This window comes from Chroicocephalus ridibundus, chromosome 22 (assembly GCF_963924245.1).
Source record: "Chroicocephalus ridibundus chromosome 22, bChrRid1.1, whole genome shotgun sequence".
NCBI lineage: Eukaryota > Metazoa > Chordata > Aves > Charadriiformes > Laridae > Chroicocephalus > Chroicocephalus ridibundus.
The window spans coordinates 2,085,127-2,098,159 of record NC_086305.1 but is presented as its reverse complement, the minus strand read 5'-3'; the positions used below and the strand labels follow the sequence as shown (position 1 = coordinate 2,098,159).

At 40.7% G+C, this 13,033-nt stretch overlaps 1 protein-coding gene across 4 annotated transcripts in view; it reads left to right on the top strand.

Annotated features, from left to right (window-relative positions):
* The window catches only part of CPAMD8 (C3 and PZP like alpha-2-macroglobulin domain containing 8), a 53,433-nt gene that overhangs the window by 4,342 nt on the left and 36,058 nt on the right, over window positions 1–13,033 (top strand). For 3 of the 4 annotated variants that reach the window (XM_063358018.1, XM_063358016.1, XM_063358019.1), the window contains exons 4-19: window positions 381–546; window positions 681–733; window positions 1,215–1,232; window positions 2,226–2,280; window positions 2,417–2,530; window positions 3,342–3,426; window positions 3,677–3,785; window positions 4,090–4,317; window positions 4,477–4,647; window positions 5,008–5,136; window positions 7,409–7,598; window positions 8,861–9,033; window positions 9,143–9,292; window positions 9,406–9,567; window positions 10,950–11,092; window positions 12,096–12,161. In XM_063358018.1, the coding sequence (XP_063214088.1) occupies window positions 381–546; window positions 681–733; window positions 1,215–1,232; window positions 2,226–2,280; window positions 2,417–2,530; window positions 3,342–3,426; window positions 3,677–3,785; window positions 4,090–4,317; window positions 4,477–4,647; window positions 5,008–5,136; window positions 7,409–7,598; window positions 8,861–9,033; window positions 9,143–9,292; window positions 9,406–9,567; window positions 10,950–11,092; window positions 12,096–12,161 (2,012 nt within the window). The remainder of the gene's footprint in view (window positions 1–380; window positions 547–680; window positions 734–1,214; window positions 1,233–2,225; window positions 2,281–2,416; window positions 2,531–3,341; window positions 3,427–3,676; window positions 3,786–4,089; window positions 4,318–4,476; window positions 4,648–5,007; window positions 5,137–7,408; window positions 7,599–8,860; window positions 9,034–9,142; window positions 9,293–9,405; window positions 9,568–10,949; window positions 11,093–12,095; window positions 12,162–13,033) is intronic. The other variant, XM_063358017.1, reaches the window with a different exon arrangement.

Here is a 13,033-nt window from a genome sequence, read left to right as displayed (position 1 = left end):
ACATGGGTTTGGTTTGGGGTTTTTTTTGTGTGTTCTCCTGGCGTTGATAGAGCCATGTCTTCCATAGCATGGTTAATTTCCCCATGTAACACACCTTCATTAGTGGAAGCTGCACGTGTAGATCAAATATCACTTTGCTTGAGTGATGAAGAAAGGGTAGACAAGAATTTCCTGCCATGTTTTTAGCATGACTTTGCCTCCTTTGAAGTTTTTACATTGTAAAAGATCTAGCATGTTCTTCATTTTCTTTTTATTACTAACACATAGTTACACTGAAATGCAGCAGGTGGCTGCTCTTTGCTCACTTCAGTGTCAGTTCTATTCCCCAGAAATCTCAAAGGCTTTTCTGCATCTTCCTCACCTCATGACCTGTTTTCTAGGTGCCTTCAGGACTTCGTGGACAAGCACATCTAAAAGTCTGGGGCAACCGGCATCTCGCAGAGGAAGGCTACATTTTTCACAACTACACCACAGTAACCATTGATAGCAAAGGATCATCAGTGTTCATCCAGACCGATAAACCTGTCTATAAACCCAAGCAGAAAGGTAAAGCGACCTTGGAGAACTTGCCAGATGCTAGGGCTGCTTTTAAGCAAAACTCAAGGGTAGATTCCTGGATGACATACTCTGTTCAGTGTCAGCTCTGATGACTAATTAATTTCCTCTTTTTTCTTTTTTAGTGTTGATAAACCTCTTTATGGTGACTTCTGACTTGAGACCAGTCAATGACAGGGTAAAGAAAACTGTTTTCTTTCACACTGTAAAATATAATGGAATGGTTGGGAACGTGTATTTTATTCTAATGCAGAAGTATAATTGAATTTCTTAATCTATTTAGACATATCTTGTGATTGCTTGTTGTTATTTACAACTTATTTTTTTTCATTTAGTCACATCAGTGTTGAAGGAGAATACACACTTTTTTAGTGCTTGCAAATGCAATGTAACTGTGCCAAAGCAGTTAGAAGAATTTTTCAGACACTCTCACTCTATTGAGCTGATGCACAGAAATATAAAGGATTATTTTTCCAGTTAGATGTGTGAATGAAATGTATGTTTCTCAGGCTGCTCTTACCAAAGAAGAGATGTTAAAACTTTTGCCACTTTGTGAATCATACCTTGCTTATGTGAACTCAACAGTTCATCACAAGAAGCAGAACAGTAGCTTTGTTTCTTAAGGCCTTTTTTTCTTTTTTTCTTTTTTTTTCTTTCAGATTGAAGCTTATGTGGTGGTGAGTATCTGTCTGCCAATCATCTAGCATGTATCCTGTAGAGGCACAAGATTCTTGTAGCCTTAAGAGAAACAAGTCACACGTCTGTACCTTCTGAAGTCCATTATGGCCATTCCCAAACTGTAACCTATGCAATTATCTCTGTCCCTGTGTCTTTAACTGATCTTTGTGTCTTGCTTTTTTGTTAACACCAACAAATATACTTGTTTTCTACTTCAGTTTCAGAAATCCATTCCCATTTTTCTGCCTGAGAAGAATTGGCTAGTTTCACTGGGGTTTATAAATGTAACAGTCCCACTCAATTTCTCCCTTCTTTTCAATGCAGACACACTCCTATCCTTCATCTGGCTGGGCTGATATAGCAGGGCCAATCTCATCTCTGCACCCAAACATTATGATAGTGGACAATAGAAATTCATGGCAAGGAAAGGGTGCTCCTGTCTTCTTCCTTATGAGGTGAATGAGAGGTTCCTTCTGTGTCTAGTCTTTTTATTTTCTTTTTTTTTTTTTTAAACCATGTGTTTTCTTTAGCTGTCAGCAAGCAGAGAATTCACCCTCTTCTCTTGTTTGCATTCAGTCACGGAGTTAATGCTGACAAAAACAGTGGGATTGATTTCATCTGACTTTGTCATCTAAAAATTGTCTTGCTAGTTGTACAGATCCCTCTATGAACAGAAATAAAGTGTCTTCAGAGGCCAGTTCATCCCATCCAAAATAGGTATCTTAAGATAGGTGGAAGATCTGCCGCTTGACAGTGCTTACTTGCGTGCATTGGCTGTCGAAGCAGTGTCCTTAAATGAGTACTGAACTTTAGAAAGCAAATACCCCCCTGGTAAAGTATCTTCAGAAAAGTTTCCACAGATGTTATTTACATTTGAGCTGTTAGTGAAGTGTATGTGTTATAAAATTAAGTTCTTTGTTGCAAACTGAGTTAAATGTATTAGTGATATTCATTTTCACTGTGGTGTTTCTCATTCCTAAACCGCTACGCAGGATCCTCGGGGGTCTCGTATGATAGAGTGGAGCAATTTGAAGCCATTTTGTTGTGGTAAGTTTGGGATTTTTTTTTTTCTCAGTGTATTGTTATTTGACTTTGCTTTTGCTTATACTGAGTTGTGTTCAGTAAGCTTTAACAAAGACTGACGAGTGACATAGAGTTCATGGCAGGTTGTTTCCTTTTTCAGGTATTGTAAATATGAGTTTTCCTTTGTCTGATCAGCCAGTGTTTGGTGAATGGCTCATCTTTGCTGAAATGCAGGGGCACACATACAACAAATCCTTTGAAGTTCAGAAATATGGTGAGTTGTGTCCAAATCAGCTTTGACTATAACCCGAGCCTGTTTGGAAGAACAAAACATTATGAAATGTTTTCATTTGAGATGAAACACCTGAGAAATATTGCATTTAAAATGTCATGAGGAAAAATTCTGTAGAGGCTATGTACTTCAGGGATATAGACGCTTACAACTTAACCAAGCCCTTTGTTCGTGTTCTCCATGCTTCATAAAGTAAAGGACCTGAAACGGAATTTTCACGTAACAAAGACTTAATTTTGCTTTGTAAAACTCTTTAAGATGCTTTCAAGTCTGTCAGTGCTTTCCTTCCTTTCCCAGAGCCCTCCTTGGAATTCTGAATACCTTTTTGCTACCCCCCTTTTCAGTCTCAGAGTCCCTCTCTTTGATGAAAGGTGGGCATTGTTACACCCAGCGTGCCATCTACGACATCTGGTCTGATCACAGAAGCATTTATAGACACTGGTAACTGCTAATATCTCAGGTCTATTCCAACACATTGTGGAGGAGTCGGTAGTGAGTTGTCCTCTTTACCATGTACCTAAAAGAAAAAAGCTTGGGCTCAAATCCTGGGACACAGATCCCTCTGCAAAGAAGTTAAAATCCGAAGGGTGTGTAGCTAAGGCCATCTTGCCAAGATGGTCTTGGTTTGCCACTTCCATTCATTCATTTTCTGCTGAGTGCTGTCCTGCCTTCTGTTAGCTACACTGCCCTCCTCCGACCATAAGCAGGGCCCTTGTCAGAGCTGTGTATGCTTTTGCTAGAATCTGGACAAAAAGATCTTGAAAAGATTCTGTTGTGTTTCTTTTCATTGTAGTATTACCGAAGTTTGAGTTGCTGATTGACCCCCCTCGCTACATTCGCGACCTTTCACTGTGTGAAAAAGGAACTGTCCATGCCAGGTAGGAACGTGTCCCAGGTAAAGTTTCATGAGTGTGTATTGTAGTGCGGCCACTGGAGCTTGGATCTCATCTGCTGCAGACTTTTCAGGTGTCACAGCCTTCACAAAACATGTTAACAACAAGAAGCTGGAAAGCCTTCTGTGGTATTTTTTTCTGTTTTCTATATGTGTAGAAATGGTACTAGCCTCGATATAACCAGGAAAAGAGAAGATAGCTGTAAGTTATAATTTAGATCTTCTTTCCATTTCAGATATACATTTGGAAAACCAGTGACAGGAAAGTTAATTGTCAATATGACTATAAATGGTGTAGGGTACTACAGACATGAAGTGGGCCACCCTGTCCTCAAGACCACCCAGGTGAGGGAGTCCTTTGAGTCAGCTGTGATAAAATGCCTGGTCTGTACTCTTTGAAGTTAATACCACAGCTCTATTTTATGGTACTGATGGGAGATCAGACAATAAAGGAATAAATAGGGTAATTGGGTCTAGCATAATAAAAATATTACATGTTTTTACATGGTGTGTTTATGATTTGTGGGGGAAGAGAATTTGTTGGCTACTTTTAGAGCATATGGGGCTGAGGGAGGTTTAGATTTGGCTTCAAGAACCTTTTTGAACGTGAATGCAAGCTTATGTTTACATTCCTCAACACGCTTTGCAGATTGATGGCTCTGCTGGTTTTGATGTGTGTGTGAAAGACATGATGCCAGCTGATGTTCCGGAACATTTTCGAGGCACGGTCAATATCTGGGCCACAGTGATCAGCTCTGATGGGAGCAAGCAGGTTACATTTGATGACTCAACACCTGTTCAGAAACAGCTGATTGATATCAAATACTCCAAAGATACCAGAAAACAGTTCAAACCTGGACTGCCTTACAAAGGAAAGGTAAGATTAAAAGTAGAGACACTGACATGTGGCTGGTATAAGGTTATACTGACCTGATGCCAGGATATTACGTCATGTTCTGGTGTGTTTTTCCCACCTGCTGTTTCTGTCATTGACTGGAATTGCTTATAATTGTTCTATAAATGAAACGCTGTGTAGGTAGAAGTCACTTACCCCGATGGAAGTCCAGCTGACAGAGTCACTATCCGAATTAAAGCTGAACTCACACCAAAGGACAACGTTTATACAAGTGAACTGATATCAAGAAACGGGCTGGTGGAGTTTGAAATCCCCTCCATCCCTACTGCTGCCCAATATGTCTGGCTGGAGGTGGGTGAAAGCTCTTTATAGGATTAGTGAGCTTTAACGTAACTAATCTTGTCAAACCTGGACTTTGTAAGTCAGTGCTACAAATAGGAAATCGGTGCCTTTTAGCTTCAACTTCTTGATTGAAATTCAGCAAACACTTGCTTTGTTTCTAGCTGCCAACAGAAGTGAAAAGATGCTTCTCCAAATACAGCTTAACATAGTAGTAAGGGCCCGATATCTGGAGGGTACTGTTGCTATGTAAGGATGATAAAGGATGAAGAGCTGGAAAGTGTAAAATGGGAGATGGGGATACAGGGTAAGAAGAGAATACAAATCAGGCTTTATAGGCATGCATAACATTCAGATGTAACTTTTGTTAAGACCAAAGTGACAGCGATCGATGGGAAACCGTCTGGGGATCAGTATCTGCCAAACTACTTGTCCATCAGTAGCTGGTACTCGCCCAGCAAGTGTCACATCCAGCTCCAGGCGCCAGATGAACCTTTCCAGGTATGTTGGCTTCATATTCCGTCATGGCAACAACTGCATTTCTTGGCTTAAAGTACTTTGTTCTAATTAAATATTTCTAGCCATTTCTGTTTCTGGGTTCCTGAACTGTTGTTTTTTCTGCTACAAAGGTTGATGTAGCTGCACTTCAGCCACCCAATACTGGTTCAGTGTGGGCTGCGCACAGCTCTAAAAGTGCCTTTGATGCTTGTGCAGCATCTCATTTCCCTTTGTGTTGTGGGGACAGGGGAGACAGGGAGGGTATAGACACTGCCAACATTTAAGTTTTTCATATTTGAATGTATGTTCTGTGCACCTCCAGTAACAGACACATAGGAATTGTTTGATGAAAATGACTTGCTTTAGTTCAAGTCAACAAATGCTGAAAGATTGGAATGGAAGCTAGTGGGAGTGGCTTAATTACTAAAGATACAAATTAGTGCTATATAGTCTCGCTAGAACTTCCAGTTTACATCTCAGCTGGGTCTGTTTAGTCCTCAGTTATCAAACTATGAACTTAGTTATTGTGTTTTCTTTTGTAGTTTTTGTAGGAACCTCTCTTAAAAATTTAGTCCTTGCATATTAAAGTTGTCATGATCTCTCTCCTAAAGGAAGGATCTGATTGAACCATGATTTCTGTTGTATGTTGTTTTACTGAGAGTTGTTTATGGTTTGTTCTCTACCCAAGAAGATGCTCCTAGGGTCTGCATATTGCTTTGGGGCAGTGGGGGGAGAGGGGGAAAAAAAAAAGTGGATTTTGGCAATATACACAGTTAGATTTCTATTATCAGCAGATCCGTCAGGTTGGTTTCAGACTCTTTGTATCCAAATAAGAGCATTTTTTATCATTGCATTTCATGGTAGTTTAATGGCTAATTAATCTTTTACAAGTTTCCTGAGGTATGGAAAGGGGATTATACACTGCTAATCTGAACACATTGTTCTTATTATAACCTGATTAGAACTAATTCTTCTGTGGGAAAGCTAGGAGTTGGATGACCAGCTGATGTGGGAACTGTTTCCCTGCTTTGCCAGCTCTTACTGGGTGTTCCAATTAGCTACATTCATTTTTTAATGAATTGTTTCATCATTTGCACTGGGGAATTCTTAATACTTCAAATATTTAATGTCACGAGGCACTTCTTGGACTTTGTGGCATTCTTACTGTATTTAACCGTTAGCAACTCCTTGTTTTCAAGTCCTTGCCATCTTGGTTTGTGCCATATGTACATTCTGGCAATGTAACGCTGTTAGTGCTTAAGAAAGAGGTTTTTCAAAATATTTCATTGTGATTTAACATTGCTATTCAGTTTTAACAGTCTCAGTTGGGCATTGCTATGCTTTAAATGGCAGGAGGATCATGGGTGGAAGTTGCTGAAGAAATACTATTTAATACAAGTGTTAACTCCTCCTTGTATCCCAGAAGCAAGAAGTTTGTGTTCCTAGGAAAGCTGGCTGCTCCACTCATCCAGACATGACAGTCCTAATCCTGTGACTGAGTACTGATGTCTATTCTGTTGGGATTGGCAATATCTGGGGGATTTTTGTCTCCAGGGGATTCAGTACTTAGTGAATAGCTTTGGGTAGAGGACTTAGGGACACAAAAAGTGCAGGAGGTCAGTGTGCTGCTCTGTTGCAGGCTTCAGATGAGTTTATTTGGGGGAAGAAAAAAAAAAGCTCCCTTCTAATTTATTTGTATGTTTGACAGCTCCTTGAGTGCCAGACTTGCAAATTAATATCAAGACTTGTGTAATCTGAAAGCATTTTCCCTCAGATCTATTCCCAGCATTTTCATGCCACATTGGTTAAGTTTGAATTAGTATTTTCCATATGAAAGTAATCACCATGTATAATCTCAATTAAACTGCAAAGACTATCAAACACACATCTCTTCCCACCCCCAACCCATCTCCTTCTTTTTTGGGCTGGACTACTGAAGGGGTGTCTAAAATTCAACCAATTCTGACAGCTGCTCTGTGCCAAAAGGCTTAACTTTCAGGATTCCAGAGATTCCTTTATTGTTTTCATTAATACAACCCCCCAGCCCATTCTCCTGTTAGACTTGCAGGGAGTGAAGAGCTGAACACAGGCCCTTTTTTATCGTGAAATGTCCATGAAAACAGTGCTAATTAAATATACTTTTCAATGTGTACATTTCTCAGAAGAGGGGTCACATCTCATGTGGACTGAAACCCAAATAGATTTCTGTGCTTTATAAATAGAAAGCATGCATTGTAACGGACCAGATCTTTTGCTTTTCCGTCTCTGGGTGCAGGTAGGAGAGGAGGCTTGGATTGCAGTGAAGTCCACGTGTCCTTGCAACTTCACTCTACATTATGAAGTGGCATCGCGAGGCAACATTGTCCTTTCAGGACTGCAGCCCAGTAACGTCACCCAGCAGAGGAGCAAAAGAGCCACCTTTCCCTTTGAGAAGAACATTGATATCACACGCTTCCCAGGAACAGGTAGCTAGCACCAGAAATGCAATGCAAACTCACCCCTGTTTTCAGGGAAAAAACAACCTTTCTACATACTTAAGTATCCTAATTTTTTTAATTTGATGCTTCTTAAAATGCATAGAATAATTTTGTGCAAGAAAAATAGTGATATCCATTACACACATAGTCATATAGAAAAGAGAAAAACTTCTACAAGAGGGAAAGCTCTCGGAGAGTTTCCTCTAGCCTTTCTGTAGTCTTTCTCTGTTCAGAAAACTCTAGTCTTTCTTAATATACTTGACCTGGCATCCCCTGACTGGTAGGGAAGTGTATGATGGGGCTGGGGGAATTTACTAAGCTGGTTGAGCTTAAACTAGGAAGAGGACATTAGATGGAATGATAGCGTGGATCAGGCTAAAGGAGAAGATCGTGCAGTTAGCATGGGGAAAGGAAACGAGGTGTGGACTCCTACTTTGGACAAAGAATAGCAGAAAGACACAAATCCCATGAATCCAGGGAACAGGGGGATAAAGAACGGTATGCTTGGGAAGATGCATACAACAGCTGCCAGTGGAAAAGTCCATTTATCCTAGTAATGTGTCTGCAATAGCAGCCAGTTTCAGATAGTTAGGGAAAAAGTAAAAGAAACTTCCCTAGATGTACCCACCCAGCTTCTGGTAATCAGTGGTTTAAGAATTCATAACTTGCTGCATGGAAGGTTGGTCCTGAGCTGTTGTGTTTACAGGTTGCCCAGAGGCATTGTGGCTGCTCCGTCATTGGAAGTGTTCAAGGTCAGGTTGGATGGGGCTTTGAGGAACCTGATCTAGTGAAAGACGTCCCTTGCCCACAGGGAGGGGGTTGGAAATAGGTGATCCTTAAAGGTCCCTTCCAACCTGAAATGGTGTTCTATAAATGGCATAATCTTTTTTCAAACTCACTTATACTTCTTCTGTCAGCAGCGTTCTGTAGAAATAGATACCCTCTTTTGTTTATTTTAAATGGCTAGATAATTGTATATTTTCTTGATTTTTATGTCAGGAAAAACACTGGGGAGTCATTCTCTATCCACCTTCTCCACACTGCTCTTTGTTATGGGTGCAAATTGCCTGTCAGCTTACACAAGGAAAAGAAAGGGAAAAGGTTCTGAGTTCAAGAACCACCTGTGCAACAGGAGCAAGGGAACAACCCAAGTCCTGGGTAGAGAGTTCTGCACCTTGCAGCAGTTGGATGGGGCAGGAAGAAAGTGATTTTGATAAATAACGCTGTTCTTTTTACAACTTATTTTTTAGCACCTACCAGTATCCCTGCAGCAGAGGTTGAAGTCTGCATGACATTCCTCCGGTTCTCAGTGGTTCACAACATGGCTCCCCTGGGCCGTCTTCTGGTGTATTACGTCAGGGAGAATGGAGAAGGGGTCACGGACAGCCTGCAGTTCACTGTGAAGTCCTCCTTTGAAAATCAGGTATCGGCAATGTAGCTAGTGGAGAGGAAGGGACGGTGTCTTGTTACTCTTTGTAGTTTTGTCTGCTGATTATAAGTCGAGATGATGGGACTTAATGTTATATTCCTAGCTTGCAGTGGCGCTCTCAGCAAATGAGACCAGACCTGGTGATGTTGTGAACATCAAGGTCAGAGCTGCAAAATCAAGCTGCGTCTGCATTGCCACTGTGGATAAGAGCGTCTACTTGCTGAAGACGGGTTTTCAGCTGACAGCCAGTCAGGTAAAAGGAAGCTTAAGGCACTGATGTCTTTTTCTTAATACCGCTGCCTGCACTTTGCCTTTAGTAAGTAGCCTTTATACCTAAGGACAGCAGTCTTTCCCCTTTCCCTGCAGGTTTTTCAAGAGCTTGCAGAATATGATGTATCTGATGCTTTTGGAGCTCCGAAGGAAGAAGGGCACTTCTGGTGGCCAGGCATGTCCTCACGTAGACGCCGTAGATCTTCTGTCTTTCCCTGGCACTGGGACATCACCAAGGATGCTCGCTTCGCGTTTACAGTAGGAAGAATCATCCTCACTTCTCTATGGAGTGTCTTTTTTATTTTCATGTTTGCAGGATCATTTTCAGCTCCATAGGCCATTATTTTTTTCATATCAGAGCTGTTTCTCCAGGGGGTAGGCTGAAAAGTAATTTCTGAGAACAGAGTACGCTGTTCCAGCAAAGATGTTGGAGAATCGTGCTTTGATTTTGGCCAGTCTTGATGAGAGGGACAGACATCCTGTTGGGTGAAGGAATTCATGCTGATGCTCTGGAGAATCAGACAGATGGGTGAGCGTGCAAATCTCTTCTGCAGTTACTTTGACAGGGAAGGAAGGTGGAACGTGAGTCTTTCCTTACAGCCTTCTCCCTTTTAGACTATCCTTTGGAAAACCTTTAAACTACTTTCCTGCCCCAGTTCTGCCAGCTTCTGTGACTATCTGTGTGAAAGAACAGTAATGTTCTCTTTGCATCCTTGGTCAGGTTACCCTGATTCTCTGTCTCTTCATTCTTTGTCGTTTTTGCAATTTTAGCTAAATTGTTCTATTGTGTTGTCTTAACCCCTGTAGGTTTCCACATATTCCCCCAATGCCTCGAGCTCTTAATCATAAACTCTAAATCCTCATTACTGTCCACTGCTGCAGAAGTCACTGCTTCTTCTCTCCCTGTGATCTTTTGGGGGTTTTTGTTCTGATGCTTTTTTTTTTATTTACTAAGAGGCGTAAACTCCTGAGAAGATGCATATATTCAGAGCTGGCATGTCTGCATTGCTGTGTACCTGAGTTGTGATAATTGGATGCGTATATAAAGAGAACAAAGCTTGTTTTCCCTTTGGTGTCTGGGAACTGCTGTCTCTTATGAATAAGTGCATTTAGGGGACGGAGCTGGCAGACATTCTTTATGAATTCTGTATTTTTTACTGTGAAGCTGTGTGGACAGTTTCCATTTTGCTTGGCATCCCTGGTAATGCAGAGTTGGTGCTGTCTGTTGTGAGAGCTGCCTGCTAACTGCAGCAGAACACACTGGAAACTTTTAGGAAGGGTAAAAAGCTGTAATGTAATATTTTAGGGGAAAAATATGTGTAATAATTTTTCACCTGTAGCTGTCTGACAGTTACACATGCCCAGTAACATTAGATATTGGTTTAAATGCATTTTCCAAGCAATCAAGAGCTTTCTTGTAAAACCACTGCTTATAAAGTGACTACATGTTTTCACATTAGCAGTCATTTTTATATAAAGTTTTAAAAAATCCTCAAGTTTCAATTGAAATTTACCCCATCAATGTTGGAATAGGGTTGGAGGATTCTAGTCAGAAAAGTTTTTATCGGTACATGTTTAATTCTTCTTTTTTTTTTTTTCTTGCTGGTGTTTCTTTTGTGGTATTCATTTTTATTGTCCAGGAAACTGGCTTGGTTGTAATGACTGATATAGTCAGCTTAAACCACAGACAGAACGGAGGCATGTACACGGATGAGGCTGTCCCAGCTTTTCAGCCGCATACTGGGACATTGGTGGCTACAATGCATTCTAAAATAGCACCAAGGTAATGTTTTTGTTGTAACGCATATTGTCTATGATACTTTTCACTATTTTTTTTTCTATATTCTCAGCTGTTTTCCAGCTCCGTATCCCCAGGAAACTGGTTTAGACAAGTCAGTGGTGGGCAAACTCTCTTCCGTTGTCTTGATAGACCTAACAAAAATTACAACTGACGCTACTTTGTTAAATTTAAATTAATACTGGAAAAATGCAAAGTAATATTCTTCAAAAGGATCTTTTGAAACTCTTTGCGTATCTCAGTTTTCTAGTTGCTGCTTCTCAATATTTGCAAGCTAGCCCTTGTTTTGCAGAGTTGCTCATTGCTCACTATTTTGACCACTCAGTCGGTGGTCCAAATAAATAAAATGAGAGACTGCAGGGTGAAAAAGTTGTGAAGTACTACGACTACTGCTGCAAACTGCGGATGTGCCTTCCCTGTGTATTCTGAACCACCTTGTGGCCTCTCTTAGCAGAGTAAGTTTTGAAAGTTAAGAAAAAGATAATGAAGCACCACAGGCAGAAAAATGGAACAAATTACGAAAACATTAGAGATCAAGGCAATTCCAAGAGAAGAAAGGGAGGGGAATATAAAGTAGTGATTGCAGTAACTGCTATGAGTGAGGCCGTATCATGATATCATGGGAAGTCACATGCTCTGTATGCTCTTTTGATTTCATTTGGTGAAAGAATTTGGATCATAAACCCTTTATTTTTTTAGACTATATTATTTATGCTAGTTTTTAAGATTATCTCCTTTATACTATTTTTTGTATTCATATTTATGTCTGTGGACTGTTTAATGTGTGTGTGCACAATGGGATCATTTGGAAAAACTATCTAACTTGTGTTATGAATGATACACCCATTCACTTTTTTATGATTCTATGCTAGCTTGAGTTTTGGTCGGTCACGTGAGCTGCATTCAGGTGGTAACACTGATTTGTCAGTTACTCTTAAAGACCTCTTATTAAAAGAATTCGTTGCCAATGACTTACTTCTTGTTCTAGCAGAGCAGAGAAGAGAAAAAGAACCTTCTTTCCCGAAACATGGATTTGGCACTGCCTCAATGTCAGGTATTCACAGGGAATTCCCTTAATTATATCCAGAGGGTTGTGTCCTCTTCAATGGCAGAAAACAAAGCTCTTTAAAACCTACTGGAGTTACATTGGCATTCTCTGATATTTTTTGTTGTAGTTGCTTTTCTTCGTTACTGCTTTAATCAATAACCTTTCTTTGTAACATTTCATCTGGTCTCAAATTATGTTCACTTCAAGTTGAACCTGTCAGTTGTGACTACATTGCAACTCACGTGTAGTGCACCGTGGTGTCACCAGCAGAGGCCTATCTTCAGGGAAGAAAAGGGATGATGCGCTTCTAGCTCTATGCTAAAAACCTTCGTGTGACCCAGAATTCTATGTACCATTCTGGAGAGCAAAGGGTAATCCAGAAATCTTGCCAGAGCTGACAGTCAAGAGGCAAGACCAGTCCCTCAGAAGAGCCAGTTTACAGTGGGGGAGGACTTAGGTCTGGATTTGTGTTTGGCCCCCAGGGTAATCCACAAATGTCACCTTCAGAGAGCGCTAGCGTTTTTCTTCCTTTCCACCCCTATTCTAGCATCAGTTGCTGCATATGCCTTAGTGGGAAAATGATCCAGGGATAATGTGTGTGAGGAGAAGGAGGTGGAATAGCTGCTTCTGTAAGTGCTGGTATAGCCTAACCGCGCACCGGTGAGGATTCTATATTGATCGCTTCTTAAATTGCACAGAGCCCTTCATTCTCTTTCATCTGCTGCAAGAACAACTCCCCCAAACCTTAAATTACTGCCCAATAAATCATGGGTTTCACCTGGTACAACTGGAACTAAAAAAATGAATAAGCAGTTAATGGATCTCTCCCAGAAATAGCACATCTAGGATAATTTGAAGCAATTATCAAAAGGCTTCTC